General features: G+C 42.8%; 1 protein-coding gene across 1 annotated transcript in view; it reads left to right on the forward strand.

Moving 5' to 3' along the window:
• LOC140483458 (uncharacterized) overlaps nt 1–17,491 on the forward strand; it is a 56,564-nt gene extending 39,073 nt beyond the window's left edge. Inside the window, exons 6-7 of the mRNA XM_072581658.1 lie at nt 6,706–6,798; nt 16,642–17,491. Of these exons, the coding sequence (XP_072437759.1) occupies nt 6,706–6,798; nt 16,642–16,909 (361 nt within the window). The 3' untranslated portion in view covers nt 16,910–17,491. The remainder of the gene's footprint in view (nt 1–6,705; nt 6,799–16,641) is intronic.
• Nucleotides 17,492–18,992: the final 1,501 nt, after the last annotated feature.

Genomic DNA, 18,992 nt, shown 5'->3' on the forward strand with positions numbered 1-18,992 from the left:
ACTTCATCAGCCACTTCTCAGCTCAGCTCTGCATCCTGTCAATGTCTTGTAGCCTGCAACTGCCCTCAACACAATATACAACACTACTGACCTTTGTGTCATCGGCAAACGTACTAACACACCCTTCCACTTCTGCATCCAAGTTGTTTATAAAAACTACAAAAAGCAGAGACCCAAGAACAGATCCCTGCGGGACACCACTGGTTACTGACCTCCAGTTGGAATACTTTCCATCCACTACCATTTGCTGTCTTCGTTCGACTAGTCAATTATATATCCAGAATTTCCCTGCATCCCATACCTCCCATCCCTCCATTTTTGCAGCAGTAGGAGAGATGAGAGCGAGGACTGGGGTATGCCGGGAAGGTAAATTAATCCTTTAATACCTTATCTTGTGGGATCAGTGGCGTCCATTTTTGCAGCAGGAAAAGGAGCAGTGAGAGGGAGGACTAGGCGGATGCCAGGAAAGTAAATTAATCCTTTTAAAAACTTACCTTGTGGAATCAGAAATCTCCATATTTGCAGAGCAGCAGGAGTGGTGCGAGTGATGACCAGGGGACTGCCAGGTAGGTAAATTAATCCTTTAAAAACTTAACTCATGGGATTAGTGGTCTCCATTTTTGCAGCAGCACTGACAGCGGTGAGAGTAAGGTCCGGGGGCTACCAGGAAAGTAAATTAACACTATAATAACTTATATTGTGAATAGCCGGAGTGCACGCTGAACAGGAGCAGATATATGGGGCAATATCAAGGCTGATCTGTTTGTGTTCTACATTAAACATTCCCACATCCCTGTTAATGATTTTACTCCAAAAGAAAACTATTTCAATACTTTTATCTGAGACATTTACTTCATAAACCTCAATGCCATTGATTACTGCATAAAAAGGACCATCGAGTCATAGAATCCTACAGTGTGGAGACAGGTCCTTTGGCCCAAACTGGTCCATGCCAACCAAAATGTCTGTTCATACTAATCCCATTTCCCTGCACTTGGCTCATATCCTTCTAATCCTTTCCTATCCATGTGTTTGTCCAATTGCCTTTTAAATGTTAATGTTTCCGCCTCAACCACTTCTGCTGGCAGCCCTTTCCCTATGCATGCCACCCTCTGCGAAAAAAATGTTGCTCCTCAGGTTGCCTTTTATTCTTTCCCCTCTAACCTTAAACTGATGCCTTTTAGTCCTCCTTTCCACAACTCTGGGGAAAAAGACTGAGTGCATTCACCCTATCCATGTCTCTCATGATCTTAGGCACCTCTATAAGATTTCCCCCCCACTCAGTCTCCTACACTCTAAAGACAAAGTTCCTAGCTTGTCCAACCTTTCCGTATCACTCAGATCATTGAGTCCAGATCTTTGTAAATTTCCTCTGCACTCTTTCCAGTTTAGTAACATCCTTCCGATAGTAAGTAATGTGACCAAAAATGAACACAATACCCCAAGTAAAGTGTGGCCTCACCAACATCCTGTATAACTGCAAAATAACTTCCCAACTTCTATACTCGATGGCCTTCATCAGTTAAGGCAATGTGCCAAAAGCCGTCTTCACTGTCCTGTCTACTTGTGACTCCACTTTCAGAGAGCTATGAACCTGAACTCCAAGATCCCTCTGTTCCATTGCACTCTTTAAGAGTCTACCATTCACCATGAAACTCCCACCTTGATTTAGCTTTCCAAAATGCAAGGGGGCCTTGAATTTATTTATATTAAACTCCATTTGCTATTTCTCAGCCAACTTTCCCAGCTGATCAAGATCCTGATCAATTTCTGATAAGTTTCCTCACTATCCACGACACCTATTTTGGCATCATCAGCAAACTTACTAATCATGTCTTGTACATTCTCATACAAATCATTGATCTCGACAACAAACAGCAATGGGTCCAGCACTGACCCCTGAGGCACTTCACTCGTCACAGGCCTCCAGTTTGACAAGCATCCTTTCACTATTAGCCTCGGCTTCCTACCATCAAGCCAACTTTGTATACAATTTGCCAGCTCCCCATGGTTTCCATGCGATATAACCTTCCAGAGCAGCCTACCATGTGGAACCCTATAAAAGACCTTACTGAAATCCATATAGACTACATCTTCTGCCCAGCCCTTGTCAACCTTCCTGATCACTTAATCAAAGAACTCCAATAAATTTGTGAGGCCTGATCTCCCACTCTCAAAGTCATGCTGCTTGGTCCTAATCAAACCATGTCTTTCCAAATGTTATGTATATCTTATCTCAGAATCTTCTCAAGTAATTTACCCACCATAGATGTTAAGTTTATTTGTCTATAGTTCCCAGGCCTTTCTGTACAACGTGCTGATGACAACTTGAATAATAGCACAACATTCACTACTCTCCAGTCTTCCGCAACCTCACCTGTGGCAAATGATGGTGCAAAGATATCAGCCAGTGTAGCCACAATTTCTTCTCTAGTCTCTAACCTCTTGCAGTGTTCTTGGATATATCTGGTCAGGGCCAGAAGGTTTATCCACACATTCTAATGCGTGCAACACCTCTCGTACTGTGATATGGAATGTCCCCAAGATACCACCGCTAACTTCCCCAAGTACCCATGTCTTTCTCCAAGATAAACACAGAGGAGAAATATTTCTTGAGAACTTGGTCCATCTCCTGTAGTTCTACACTTAGATATCTACTTTGGTCCTTGAGGGGCCCTATTCTCTCTCTAGTTATTCTTTTTCCTTTAATGTATTTAAAGTACTTCATTGGATTCATCCTAATCTTCTCAGGCAAGGCTATCCTGTGCCCCCTTTTCACCCTCCTGATTTCCTTCTTCAGTAAATTCCTGTGTTCCCTGATAAACTCCAGTGATTACCTTGATCCCATCTGTAGCTGAGCCATTCCTCCGTTTTCCTGGTCAAAGCCTCAATATCTTTTGTCATCCAGGGCTCCCTATTCCTGCCAACCTTCACCCTCACAGGAACATATAGACATTGAACTCTAGCTCTCTCACTTGCCAGAGGTCCTTTTGCCTGCAAACAAACTACTCCAAGCATTAAAGACTACAAGCTTCACGTTCCTGGTAATGAGGGATATTGCAAAACACGATGCTCCATTTTTTTTTCAATGTCTTAGTTCCCCGAATGACATCTTCCACCTTAGCATTTGTCATAGTTGTACTCAACTCTAATACTTAAAACTGTTGGCTGAGCTTATTTGGATACCCAGCCAATTCAGCTGCCCATCTGGATATCATAATTCCTCCACCTCGGTTATAGAGGCCAATGTATCTTTCTGTGACGGCCAATTTGACTAGCAATCGAACCTTCACAAAGAAGATTGCTGATGCAAATTGACACATGACCAGTCTGTCTGAAAAATGTACAAGCTTGACTTCCAAGTTTGAATTCTGTTTTTAACCCATTTATGACAATGCGTCCAAATTCAATGCTCCCACTCCACAAAAAATAATTACGTCCTAAAATTTCTTTAAATCTGTCCCCCTCATGGTGCCAGTAAAACATGCTGATGACAACTCGATTTTAGTAAGACAGACCTTACTGAAAAGTACCAAACATTTGAGGCATCATTTAAGCCATATACACATATACTGGAGACGATACTAAGGTATGTACCCATTTGGAAGAAAATGGGCTTATCAGTGCTAGACAGCATGGTTTTGTGCAGAGAAAGTCATGTCTTACAAACCTAATAGAATTCTTTGAAGAGGTGACAAAGTTGATTGTTGATGGAAGGGATGTAGCTGTCATATACATGGACTTTAGCAAGGCATTTGATAAAGTTCCCATGGTAGACTGATGAAGAAGGTGAAGGTGGGGTCCAGGGTGTTCTATCTAGATGGATACAGAACTGGTTGGACAACAGGAGACAAGTTTCTCAAAATGGAGAACTGTGACCAGTGATGTCCCACAGGGATCCGTGCTAAGAGCACTGTTGTTTGTGATATACATAAATGATTTGGAGGAAGGTGTAGGTTGCCTCATTAGCAAGTTTGCAGATTGGTGGAGTAGCAGATGGTGAAGGGGACTATCAGAGAATACAGCAGAATATAGATCGATTGGAGAGTTGGGCAAAGAAATAACGGATGGAGTTCAATCTGGACAAATACGAGGTGATGCATTTTGGAAGATGCAATTCCAGAATGAACTGTACAGTAAATGCAAAGGTCTTGGGGAAAATTGCTGCCAGAAGGATCTGGGAGTTCAGATTCATTGTTACCTGAAGGTGGCAGTGCAGATCGGTAGAGTGGTCAAGAAGGCATACGGCATGCTTTCCTTGATTGGACAGGGTATTGAGTATGAAAGTTGGCAGTCATATATAAGACTTTGGTTCAGCCACATTTGGAATACTGCATACAGTTTTGGTTGCCACATTACCAAAAGGATGTGGATGCTTTGGAGAGGGTGCAGAGAAAGTTCACCAGGATATTGTCTGGTATGGAGGGTGCCAGCTATGAGGAAAGGTTGAGTAAATTAGGATTATTTTCATTGGAAAGGAGTTTGAGGGGGGACCTGATTGAGGCCTCCAAAATCATGAGAGGTGTAGACAGGATGGATAGCAAGAAACATTTTCCCAAAGTGTTCAAAATGAGAGGGACAGATTTAGGGGAGATATACGTGAAAAGTTCTTTACGCAAAGGGGACCAGCGGAGGTGGTTGGGACAGGAACGATAGTGTCATTTAAGATGTATATGGACAGATGCATGAAATGGGCAGGGAGCAAAGGGATATAGTTCCTTAGAAGATAAAGATAGGCAGCATATTTAAATAGGGGATATGGATAGGCGCAGGTGTGGAAGGCTGTGAAGGGTCTGCTCCTGTGCTGTGATGTTCTTTGTTCTCGACCCTGTAACCCTGCATTTCTACAAGCTAATCCACCCAGCCTTTACACCAAGGGGCAATTTAGCACAACCTTTGGACTGTGGGAGAAAACCAGAGTCCCAGGAGGAAGCCCTGCACACATATAGAGAATGTGCAAACTCCTCACAAGCAATCATCCCAGAGCAAAATCAAGCCTTGGTCCCTGCCACTTTAAGGCAGCAAGTGCTAACCACTGAGTCGCTGTGTTGACCTTATTAAGCATCAGAACTGATCTGTCCATTATTAGACAAACTCAATTGCAGCAGTTTCATCTTCATTGCTGTGAACATTAGGGTATAAGAACTGCCTGGCTTCTCACTATTTTCTATAACCCTTCAGAATCTGTAAATTTGTAATCCATACGAAACAATCTTGAAGAGTGCACCTGAACAATTTGATTGCAACAAATTCAAAGAATATGCAGTCCACACAAGTGCAGACATTAATTTACAGTTTGGCTGGTCTGTCAAAATCTTATGTACCATGTTACTGCATTACTCCAACAGCTAAAAGGACTTTCTGCTGCCAGATCCATAATTATTCTATTCATACTCACACACAGAGAGCACTAAATTCATCACTCTCAAACACCCCCTATTTTCAGTAAGAAACTTAGCTGGTGGTTCCATCCACTTTTCGATTATCACAGCCACAATTATATTCTTATTGTTTTTCCTTTTACTTTTGATGTCCGACAAAATCTGCTTGCCAGATCTGTAAAACGTAAAACAAACATTTTTCTTTATTCCTTTAACAATCACTATCTGCATTGACATGTCTTGCTAAAGCCAGACTTAAATATTAACTGTAACAATGTCATTCTCACATCTATCATTTACCTCTTTTGTGAGCTTATTATCCTCATTGTCCCTTATCCCTGTGACCTTTACTAAAAATTTTAATATTTTAGAAGACAATGAGCAAACATGCTATGTAATTTTAACACAAATTTTGTTTTCTAAGTTTCTACCCTTTGATGTCAAGAATATCTTCTTTAATGTAGAGGGTATGTTCCATTAAAGGAATACAATCGTGTAATTTACATAATCAATACAAATTTACAGATTTTCCTCATGCTAAAGCTTTGTGGTTTCCTGTATCCAATTTCATCTGTACTTTCTTCACCTATTGTCCACTTAATACACGGAGATTGGAAGAACATTACCGAACAGGCCCTTTGGCCCACCAAAACTGGGCCAACATGTGATGCCTTTCTAAACTTAAAAACCTTTTGCCTCTTTGTGGTCAAATTCTCCAAAATTCTCAAATTCTCAAACCATTTCATTCTATATTCATACTCTTGCGATATCCCAGTTGATGTCTGGGTAGTTCAGTATTCTGCTCTCTTCTCCACTGCCACACTTTTGGACAGTCTCCTGTGCCAATATACCCTATTCCCCATGTGGCTGTCCTCAAGACAGACTTATACACAAGGTAGAATGCTGATTAATACTATCAGAGAAACCAGGACATCATTCTCTACCTTGCCCCTCACTCCGTTTCCCTCAATGGGTACATGATTGCCTGCACCAACCCATTTGAACCTGTATCTCTCCAGTAGGTATGATTGTGTAATTTGTACACCACTTCTTGTTATGCATCACAATGTGTCCAACTCTTATTTTTGCTTAATGAGAGCAGACAACCAAATGCAGATGTGGTTACTTCAGTCTGTCTCTCTGTCTAAAAACTCCCACATTGTATTGACTAATGTTTGTGAAAGATTGACCATTGAACCTGACTGCCTAAAATGCTGGGGAAGGGGTGCCTCCATTTGAAACATCAATTTTGGTCAAACTTCATTTTAAATAATGACTTCTTAATTTTTTTTCATTTAACTGCATTATTACCCCAATCCCACAGGAAGGGTCACAGGAAAAAGAAGGGCAGCAGAACTCATGCACCCAGCAACAAGGATCAACACATGGCATTCGACGATTATGTGAAGTTCAAAAGGTAATATTATCTGAATAGTGTGGTCATCCCTCGGTGATTGCACAGTGGTCTTGCAATTTATTACGGGTTGTCCTGGAAATGCTAACTCTGGATTAATACAGCTGCCAATGCAAGCACTGCTGTGATGCTCTTACAGTTTTTAATGCTTGGCAATGACTGAGCTGCTGAAACATAAACTCCAAGCTCTGGAATCAGTGTGCTGACTGTAAACAGTGATATTTTGGAGGTGTTCACTTAGTGTCGTTCATCTCGCATAAATACATCATCAGAACTTCAGACAAAAAATAGGTGGATCAGTCCACAGATTCTGGAATAAAAATAATAATTAATACTCTGGAGAATTGACATGCACTCAGACTCACTTACACATGCTCAAATACGCAGACATGCACACACCCCACATGCATACACCCCCAACACACACAAACCCCATGCATATGTACCCACTGCACATACACATGGCACACAAACCACAACACGGCACACATGCACCCAGACACACACACACACACCCACCACACATACATCCCCATACACGCACAACCCACACACATCATACCCCTCTCACAGATGTACAATAATATACCCAGTCACACAGACACCCCAAAGCCTCTTACACACATGCATCCCAGACTTACACCTCTCATAACTACAACCCACTCATAAAATCCTCAAACATGCCACATGCATTGCACAAGCTTCCCACACACACATGCACACAGACACACCAACACATACATAACCCCCACAAACAACCCTCCATACATCCCACGCACCCTGTCCAACAAAGTGACTTGCACACTCTCCATACACATCACACAGACATTCTGCATCAATGTCCTTCAGGGAAGGAGATCTGCCATTCTCACCTGGTCTGGCCTACATATGACTCTGGACCCAGAGCAACGTGGCTGACTCTCAACTGTCCTCTGAAATGGCCTAGCAGGCCACTCAGTTGTATTAGTCACTATGAAGTCTCAACAAATAAGTAAAACTAGATGGACCACTGGCATCAACTTAGGCACTGGAGAAGACAACTGCAGAAATAGCCCTGTTGATTCTGCAAAGTCTTCCTTGCTAACATCTCGGGGCTGTGCCAAATTAGGAAAGCAACAGCCTGATATGTTCATGGAATCACTAATCACCATTCTGTGGTAGGTCCTGTATAATTGGCAGTACAGACCCAGCAGCAGTAGTCTGTCAGGAGAAATTTGCCCTGAGAGTCTTCAACATTGACTCCTAAATCCATGAAGTATCATGGCTTCAGATTAAACATGGACAAAGAAATCTCCTCCTGGTTATCACATACCATCCTCTCTCAGCTGATGAGTCAATACTCATCCATGTTAAACAATACTTGGAGGAAGCACTGAGTCTGGTAATGGTGCAAAATATATTCTGGATTTCACTGTCGACCTCCAATAGTGGTTCAGCAGCAGCACTACTGATGGAGCTGGTCTGATCCTTATGGACGGAGCTACTAGACTGGGTCTGCAGCAGTATTGTGCAAACCAGCAAGAGATAAAAACACCCTTGACCTCATCCTAACCAGTCTGCTGTTTACAGATGCATCTGTCCATGACAGTTTTGTTAAAAGTGACCACTGCACAGTCCTTGTGGAGACAAAGTCTCACCTTCACATTGAGAATTGACAACGCATCGTGTTGTGTGGCACCATCGCCGTGCTAAATGGGACAGACATCAAACACCTCTAACAACTCCAGACGAGGCACCCATCAGATATAGTAGGCCAGAATTGTATGGCGGCACAATCTACAACCTCATGGCCTGGCATATCTCCCGCTCAACCATTACCATCAAATTAAGGGATCAACCCTGGTTAAATGGAGAGAATAGAAGGACATGCCAGGAGCAGCATTTCAGGCATACCTGAAGATGAGGTGTCAACCTGGTGAAGCCACCAGCCAAGACTACTTGTATACCAAACCACATAAGCAGCAAGTTATAGAGCGAAGAGATCCCACAACTAGTGCATCAAATCTAAGTTTTGCTGTCATGCCGCATCCAGTGGTGGTTGATAATTAAACAACTCACTGGAGGAAAATTCTCCATGAATACCTTCATCCTCAATGATGGAAGAGTCCAGTACAGTGCAAAAGATAAGGTGAAAGCATTCACAGCAATCTTCAGCCAGGTGTGCCTCATGGATGATCCATCCCAACCTCCTGCAATAGTCCCCAACATCACAGATCCCAGTCTTCAGCCAATTCAATTCACTTCACATGACATCAAGAAACGATAGGAGAAACTGGATACAGGTGGGAAGCTGAGAGTTTGAATAAACTAGTCCTTTTCAGAGTGGGGTGAATGCAGTGTCCAGATCTGGGACCTCAGCTGTTCACAATATACATTGACGATTTGGATAAAATAATTCAATGCCATACCTCCAAATTTGCAGATGACACTAAGTTGGGTGGCAGTGTGCACGATGAGGAGGATACTAAGAGGATGCGGGGTGATTTGGACAGACTGGATGAGTAGGCAAATAGTCAGCAAATGCAATATAATGTGGATAAATGTGAGATTCTCCACTTTGGTCACAAAAACAGGATGGCAGATTATTGGTTAATGGTGTCGGTTTACGAAAAGGTGAGGTGCAACAAGACCTAGGTGTCAGGGTGTGATAGTTGCTGAAGGTTGGCGTGCGGCTGCAGCAGGCAGTGAGGAAAGCTAATGCATGCTCTCCTGCAAGACAAGTATCAGAGTAAGGATGCCTTGCTGTGGTTATACAGCGCCTTGGTGAGGCCACACCTTGATTATTGTATGCAATTTTGGTCTCCAAATCGAGGAAGGACATTATGGAGGCAGTCCAGCGAAGACTGATTCCTGAGATGACATGACTGACATATAGTCACAGAGCCATGGAGATGTACTGCGTGAAAACAGACTCTTCAGTCCAACTCGTCATGCTGACCAGATATCCTAATGTAATTTAATCCCATTCGCAAACACTTGGCCCATATCCCTCTAAACCCTTCCTATTTATATACGCAGCCAGGTGCCTTTTAAATGCTGCAATTGCACCAGCTTCCTCTACTTCCTCTGGCAATTTATTCCATACATGCATCACCCTCTGTGTGAAAACATTTCCCCTTTGGTCCCTTTTATGTCTTTCCCCTCCCACCCTAAATCTATCCCCTCTGGTTCTGGACTCCCCCACCCCAGGAAAAATACTTTGTTTATTTACCCTATCCATGGCCGTCATGATTTTATAAACCTCTATAAGGTCACCCCTCAGCCTCTGACGCTCCAGGGAAAACAGTCCCAAACTCTATTCAGCCTCTCCATAAGCTCAAATCCTCCAACCCTGGTGACATCCTTGTAAATCTTTTCTGAATCCTTTCAAGTGTCACAATATCCTTCCGATAGGAAGGAGACCAGAATTGCATGCAATATTCCAAAAGTGGTCTAACCAATGGTCATATACAGCTTCAACATGACCTCCCAACTCCTATAGTCAATCCTCTGACCAATAAAGGAAAGCATACCAAATCCCTACTTCACTATCCTATCTACCTGCGACTCTACTCTCAAAGAACTATGAACCTGCACTCCAAGGACTCTTTGTTCAGCAACCTTCCTTAGGACCATTAAGTGTATAAGGCCTGCTCTGATGTGCTTTTCCAAAATGCAGCGCCTCAAATTTATCTAAATTAAAACCCTATCTCCTCAGCCTATTGGTCCATCTGATTAAGATCCCATTGTAATCTGAGGTAACCCTCTTCTCTGTCCACTACACCTCCAATTTTGGTGTCATCTGCAAAGTAGCTAACTATACTTCCTATGTTCACATCCAAATTATTTTATATAAATGATGAAAAGTAGAGGACCCAGCACCGATCCTTGTGACACTCCACTGGTCACAGGCCTCCAGTCTGAAAAGCAACCCTCCATCACCACCCTCTGCCTTCTACCTTCGAGCCAGTTCTGTATCCAAATGGTTTTGAGGAAAGACTGGATCAATTAGGCTTGTATTTGCTGGAATTTAGAAGAGTGAGGGGGATCTCATAGAAACATAAAATTCTGATGGGACTGGACAAGCTAGATGTGGGAGGAATGTTTCTAATGTTGGGGAAGTCTAAGAATATGGAGTAAACCATTCAGGACTGAGATGAGGAAGAATTTCTTCACTCAGAGTTGGAATTCTGCCCCACAGGAAACTGTTGGGGCCAGTTCATTAGATATATTCAAGAGAGAGTTGGATGTGGCCCTTGCGGTTAAAAGGATCAAAGGGTGTGGGGAGAGGGCAGGAATGGGATACTGAGATTGAATGATCAGCCATGATCGAATTGAATGGTGATGCAGGCTCGAAGGTCTACTCCAGCACCTATTTCCTATGTTTCTGTGATTACTGAACAGCTATGGACTTTGACAACATTCTCGCAATAGTACTGAAGACTTGTGCTGCAGAACCTGCTGCTCACGAACCAAACTCTTCCAGTATAGTTAGAAAACTGGCATCTACCCAACAATGAGAAAAATTGCTCAGACGCTGTACACAAAAAGCCTGACAAATCCAACAAAGCTGATTGATTGGTTAGATTTATTGTGATGCACACCTAAGGACAGCAAAAAGCCTTTTTTTGTGTGAGCAATACAGGCAGTGAGCAAAGACATACAGATCATTGGTGAGAAAACTTGGATAGAGTGAGGTGTACAGGTTACACTGCACAGAATGTAAGATCCTGAGGAGTGTAGCGGAACAGAGGGATCTAGGAGTACAGAGAAACCTCGATTATCCGAACAAAATGCTGCCTGCCCAATTTGGATAATTGAGGTTCCGCTGTACATAGTTATTTGAAAGTGGCGTCACAGGTAGACAGGGTGGTGAAGAATTTAGCATGCTGGTCTTCATCAGTCAAGACACTGAGTATAGGAGTTGGGATGTTATGTTGCAGTTGTGTAAGTTTTTGGTGAGGCCGCACTTGTGTACAGTTTTAGGAAAGACATAGTTAAACTGGAAAGAGTACAAAGAAGCTTTACGAGCATGTTGCCAGGACTAGTAGATTAGATTACTTACAGTGTGGAAACAGGCCCTTCGGCCCAACAAGTCCACACCGACCCTCCTAAAGAGCAACCCGCCCAGACCCATTCATCTACGTTTACCCCCTCACTTAACAACTGGGGCAGTTTAGCATGGCCAATTCACCTAACCTGTACACTGTGGGAGGAAACTGGAGCACCTGGAGGAAACCCATGCAGACACGGGGAGAATGTGTAAATTCCACGCAGACGGTTGCCTGAGGCAGGAGTTGAACCCGGGTCTCTGGTGCTGTGAGGCAGCAGTGCTAACCACTGTGCCACCATGCCACCCAGTAGGTCTGAATTATAGGGAGAGGTTGGGCAGGATAGGAATTTATTCCTTAGAATGTAGCGGAATGAGGGATGACCTTATTGAGGTGTATAAAATCATGTGGGGTATAGATAGGATGACTACAAATAGTCTTTTTTCCAGGGATGTAGATTTGAAAACTAGAGGGCGTAGGTTTAAAGGGAGAGGGGAAAGATTTAAGAAAGACCTGAGGGGCAGTGTCTTCACGTAGAGAGTGGTATGTATATGGAATGGGCTGACAAGGAAGGTGGTTGATGAGTTGAGAATGTGGTGCTGGAAAAGCACAGTCCGTAAGGCAGTGTCTGAGGAGCAGGAGAATTGACATTTCGGGCATAAGCCCTTCAGTAGAAAGTAGTTGAGGCAAGTGCAATAACAACATTTAGAAAAAAAAATTGGACAGGTACATAGATGGGAAGGGTTTAGAGGGATATGGACCAAATGCAAACAACTGAAACTGCTGAGTGGGCACCATGGACCAGTTTGAGCCAAAGGGCTTGTGTCCATGCTATATAAATCTTTGATTTTTATGACATATGGGAGGCAAGATCAACATTATTTGAAGTTAGAGAGTCCATTCATCAGTCTAATAATGCTAGGGAAGAAGCTTGTGCATGTGCTCAAGCTTCTGTATATACTGCTTGATGACAAGAGGTTAGAGGAGAGCATTACCAGGCTGGGATGGGTCTTTGGCAATGTTGGTAGTCTTTCAGCAGCAATGAGATGGTCGAAATGGAGTGCATGGATGGCAGGTTGTCTTCCGTGATGATCTAGGTTGTGCACACAACCTTCTTACAGTCTTACAGTCCTGGGTAGAGCAATTGCTGTACCAGGCCATTATGTACCCGGACAGTGTGCTTTCTATGGTACATCTGTAAAAGTTGGTGAGAGTCCTTATGGACATGCAAATTTCCTAAGCTGCCTGAAGAAGGAGAGGTGTTGTAGTGACTTTTTGACCATCTTATCGATATGGGAAGTCCAGAACATGTGGTTGTTTCTCATTACTCCTAAGAATTTGAAGCTCTTAATCCTCAACCTGCACTCCATTGATGTCGATGGGGTGTGTTCTTCTTTCTTCCTAAAGTTGATGATCAGTTCTTTAGTTTTGCCAACATTGAGAGACAAGTTGTTATCATTGCACCTTCAGTCTACTCTCAATTATCAGCAAAGTAATGGGCAGCACGGTGACACAGTGGTTAGCACTGCAGCCTCACAGCGCTAGAGACCCGGGTTCAATTCCTGACTCAGCCGACTGACTGTGTGGAGTTTGCACGTTCTCCCCGTGTCTGCGTGGGTTTCCTCCGGGTGCTCTGGTTTCCTCCCACAGTCCAAAAAATGTGCAGGTCAGGTGAATTGGCCATGCTAAATTGCCCGTAGTGTTAGGTGAAGGGGTAAATGTAGGGGAATGGGTCTGGGTGGGTTGCGCTTCGGCGGGTCGGTGTGGACTTGTTGGGCTGAAGGGTCTGTTTCCACACTGTAAATAATCTAATTTAATCTAATGGAAGGGTGTCATCAACAGTGCTGTCAAGCAGAACCTGCTCAGTGACACCTAGTTTGGGTTCTGCTACAGTTACTCAGCTCCTGACCTTTTTACAGTCCTCGTTGAAACGTGAACAAAGAAGCTGAATTCCAGAGGGAAACTGACAATGACAGCCCTTGTCATCAAGCCAACACCTGACCAAGTGTAGCTTCATGAATCCCTGGCAAAACTAGAGTTAATTGGAATCAGGGGAAAGGCTCTCTCCATTGGTTGGAGTCAATCCATGCACAAAGTAAAATGCTTGTGGTTGCTGGAGGTCAGTCATCTCCGCTCCAGAACATCTCTGCAGTAGTTCCTCAGGTAGTGCCCGAGACCCAACTATCTTTATCTGCTTCATCAATGACCTTCCCTCCATCATAAGGTCAGAGTGGAGATGTTCGCTGATGATTGATTGTGCAACATTCAGCACCCTTTGTGACTCCATAGGTATTGAAGAAGTTCATTATCTCTCCACCCTGGAGGCTTCCTGCCTCTATTCCTTTTGCCCGAAACGGTGATTTTCCTGCTCCTCAGATGCTGCCTGACCTGCTGTGCTTTTCCAGCACCGCTCTGATCGAAATTGAAGTAGTTCATGTTCAAAATGCAACAAGATCTGAGCAATATCTAGGCTTGAGCTGAGAAGGAGAAAGTGAGGACTGCAGATGCTGGTGATCAGAGGCGAGAGTGTGGTGCTGGAAAAGCACAACAGATCAGGCAGCATCTGAGGAGCAGGAGAATAGACGTTTTGGGCATAAGCCCTACCTGAAACATTGATTCTCCTGCTCCTCGGATGCTGCCTGACCTGCGGTGCTTTTCCAGTACCTCACTCTTAAGCTGAGAAGTAGTAAGTAACACTTAGAAAGTCAGAGGCTAGGAATTCTGCAGCAAGCAACTTATCTACTGACTCCCCAAAACTTATCCAGCATGTACAAGGCATAATTCAGGAGTGTGATGCAGGACACTCCACTGTTGTTCTTTTGTTTAAGAAAGGCAACAGGAATAATACAGTAAATGATAAGCTCATGAGCTTTACATCAGTGATAGGGAATTATTGGAGAAGATTGTTAGCAACAGGATTTATGTGCATTTGAAAAATAATGGAGTTATTAGGGATATTCAGCGTGGCTGAATGCAGGGAAGGTCAAGACTCACTTTTAAGGAAGTGGCCAGTGTGATTGATGAGGGTAGACCAATAGATGTTACCTACATGGGTTTTACTAAAGCAAAAACAGAAATTGCTGTAAAAATTCAGCATGGCTGGCAGCATACGTGGAACGAAAGCAGAGTAAACATTTCAAAGGAAACAAAGGAATAACATTGGCGATTCTGCAGTCTTTTGGGACCATGTCTGTGGCGAAAGAGGAGACAAACATCTCTGTCAAGGCCCCAGCCATCCCCTCCCTTCCTCTTTCAGCCTCACGATAGGCTGAACCAGAAGATTAAGTCCCTTGGAAATTGACCAAGCTAATTTTGTATACATAAAGAAGCAGTTGTGGAAGGGTGTTCTTTCTGACTGGAGGTCTGTGATGACTGGTAAGGATTGGTGCTGGATCCTCTATTGTTTGTAATTTTTACAAATGACTTGAATGAAAATATAGGTGGTCATTATTCATTCTGCAGACAACAGGAAAATTGGAGTAATGGATAGCGAGGAAGTTTGTCAAAGGAAACAGATCGTCCAAGACAGTTGGAGGAGAGATGGTAGATGGACTTTAATCTGGACGAGTGTGAGGTGATGCATTTTAGGAGGTTAAATACAAGAGGAAAGTATACAGTTCATGGCAGGACCCTTAAGAACATTGATATGCAGAGAGATCTTGGGGTCCAAGTCCATAACTTCCCTAATTATGACACACCGTAGGTAAGATGATAAAGAAGGCATACAGCCTGCTTGTCTTCATCAGTTGGGACATTGGGTATAAAAGTTGGGAAGTCAATTGCAGCTGTATAAAACTTTAGTTGTGCCATATTTGTAGCTTGGGTCCCCAAACTATAGGAACATGTGGAGGCTTTGGAGAGAGTGCAAAAGACGTTTACCAGGATGTTGCCTAAATTGGAGTGTATTAGCTATTAGGGCAAGTAGGACAAACTTGGATTGTTTTCACTAGAGCAGCAAAGGCAGAGAGGTGACCTAATAAAAGTATATAAAATTATGAGAGGCGTAGGTTATGTCGGCATTCGGAATCTTTTTCCGAGGGTGGAAATGTCAAATACTAGAGGGCATAGGTTTCAGATGAGAAATGGAAAAGTACGAGGAAAGGTCTTCACACAGATTATGTCTTAACTGCAAGTGCTGCCAGGAACATTTTTGACGAAGATACATTCGCAAGGTTAAAGAGGTATTTAGCCAGACATATGAATAGACGGGGGAGAGAGGGATACAGACCATGTGTAGCAGATGGAATTAGTTTAGATTGGCATCCTGGTCTGCACAGACATGGTGGGCCAAAGGGCCTATTCCTGTGTTGTAGTCTTCTGTGTTGTTCTGTGACTTCTAACATTTTCCCTATGACAGGTGATCAAAGGGGCAGGTATTCATACTCCTTTTTTTGCAACCGGTGGTATTTTAAATTCAATCAATGCACAATATTCAGGTATTAAAAGGTAGACTCTGGTAACATGAAAACCATTGATGATTATTGTAAACACTGCACCTGTTCAGGTTCACTTATGCCCTTTGTGGAGGGAAATCTGCTGTCCTGCCCAACCTAATCTGTATCTGACTCCAGTTACATGGTAATGTGGTTGACTCTTAACTATCCTCTGAAATGACCGAGCAAGCTACTGAGTTCAAGAGTAATCAGAGGTGGGCAACAAAGGGTCTTTTTTTGTGTGCTATAGCCCTCTATGAATCCATGTTCAAACATTTTGGATTGAATTGAGTCCCATAATCCACCAGAGTAAAGTCAGCTGCAAAGGATAAAAGCAAATTGATGGAATCACTGAATTTGTTTCTGTTGATTTTATTTTTCAGAAAGTTGAAGGTGAAGGCGCAGTCAGTGCCAGGCCTGACCCCCAGTGCTCAGGCCAACCCATATGCCTTCTGGCCTGGCCATCTCTTGGACAAAGTGCGCATGTACCTCCCATATGCCACGTTAGAACACCAAGAAGTATTCTTCAGTAACACGCAAGATGCAAGGCTCAGTCCCTATCGCTACTACAGCAACAATAGCTGGCCCGTCAGTAAACAGGGATATCTTACATATGGAGACATAGACATGCACAAGCGTTACTGGCTGTGATCCACCAAATCTGCCTTTGCACAGGATCTGCAAATTTTTTTTCCCCAGGAACTGTTCGACATTTGGACAATGCAGACAACTGTTAATTCCTTCCTGTAGTAAAAAAATGAGTTGTACAAATTCTTCAAAGTTGTTAAAGAATTTTAAAAGTCTGTGCGCAGATAGAAAGTACAGGACTTTTACTTTGTTGGTCAGAAAACTTTTAAATTTTTATCCCTGAAATGAACAAGTAAGTATGGTCACTAAGTACACTTTAATCTTGTGACAGGAAAACAGCTTAAATCAATTACAATGTTTATTTGCATTTCCATCACATGTTTGTTTCTCATGTTTACTAACTACAAGCGTTCCCATTAGTTAATCAAAGGTGGACTAGGGGCTGCGCTATGATTGAATTGCCCCATGAGGCAAAACATCCTTTCAACATCCATCCTACCATGTCCCATCAATACAATCACTTTCAGTCATTTAAAATCCAATGTACAGTGGCCCAACCTATTCATCCTAAAAGTTCGTTGAGTGAATCTTCTCTGAATTGGTTATTAAGTTAATTAAATACTTTCTTGGCTAAGGGAAACAAAACGATGCATGTTATTTGAGCTGTGGTCTAACTAATGCCCTGTAAAAGTGTAACACATCTTCTCTACTTTTATACTTGATTCTCCTTGGAATAGAGGCCAACGTTCACTTCCTTCCTAATTACTTGCTGTACCTTGTTAAAAATCCTCACTGATTTTTCAATATTTTTATTTTACTCTCTTCTCAATTTTGGTTTGGACCTGTGAAATGTGAGCTCAAGATGACCTTTGGACAAAGGTATTAAAACAAATTGTTACTTGTTTGTGAAGCCAGACCTGAATATTAATTGCAAGTTGATTCTTGATCAAAGTACTCCACATAATGCTTTCCCCAGTGTCGGAGCATATGTCTAAGCAGATAGCAGACACTTGGTTATTAACAAGGACTGTTTGTCCCTCTGTTCTGAGGGACAGCATTAATTTGCATTTGGAGAGGCAGGCAGTAATTAAGAACAGTCAACATGGTTTTGTTAAGAAGGGATTATGCCTTAACTGAATTTTTCAAATAGGTAAGCAAGTTTTTTCGTATGGAATTGAATCTGGATAAGTGTAGGCAGGACAAACAAGGCAAGGGAATACACGATGAATGGTGAGACTCTGAGAAGCACTGAGGATTCGAGGGACCCTAATATGCATGTACATCTTAAGGTGTCAAAGGAAAACAAAGTTGGGTGAAGTGATTAAGAAGGCATAGGAAATACTTGCCTTTATTAGCTCGGCATTGGGTTTAAGAACAGGGAGGTTATGCCGGTATTAAATAGTTAGTTAAACTACAGCTGGTGTACTGAGTTCAGTTCTCGAATCCAGATTACATGAGGGATGCGATAGTATTGGATAGAGTGTAGTGGAGATTTACCAGGATGTTACCTGGGCTGGAGAGTTTCAGTTATGAAGGGACAATGGACAAACTGGGTAGAGGAGAGGAGATCGAATAGCAACATGATTGAGATGTATAAAATTATGAGGGCATAGATCTTTTCCCCTCTGGTGGAGGTATCAGTGACGGGTCTGGGGGTGGGGGGCAAAGATTTAAGGTAAGGGGAGGAGGTTTAGAGGTGATGTGAAGAAAAGCTTTCTCACCCAGAGGGTAGTAGGAATCTGGAACTCACTGCCTACAGGGCACTGCCTTTTGAGGCAGGAACCCTCATATTTAGAAGTGTGTTTGTGATTCCATGGCATAGAAGCTGATTGTTGGAAAATGAAAATAATTGGATATAGTCATACAGCATGGAAACAGACCCTTCGGTCTAACTAGTCCATACCGAATATAATTTCAAACTAAACTTGTCCTATTTGCCTGCTCCTGGCCCATATCCCTTCAAACCTTTCATCCAAATGTCTTTCAGGTGTCGTAACTTACGGACATTCACCACTTCCTCAGGATGTTTATTCCACACCCAAACCACCCTCTCTATAAAATAAATTGTCTTTTTAAAATCTCCCTCCTCTCATTTGAAAAATATGCTCCTGGTCTTGAAATCCCCCATACTAGGGAAAAGGCACCC

Source organism: Chiloscyllium punctatum, chromosome 12 (assembly GCF_047496795.1).
Source record: "Chiloscyllium punctatum isolate Juve2018m chromosome 12, sChiPun1.3, whole genome shotgun sequence".
NCBI lineage: Eukaryota > Metazoa > Chordata > Chondrichthyes > Orectolobiformes > Hemiscylliidae > Chiloscyllium > Chiloscyllium punctatum.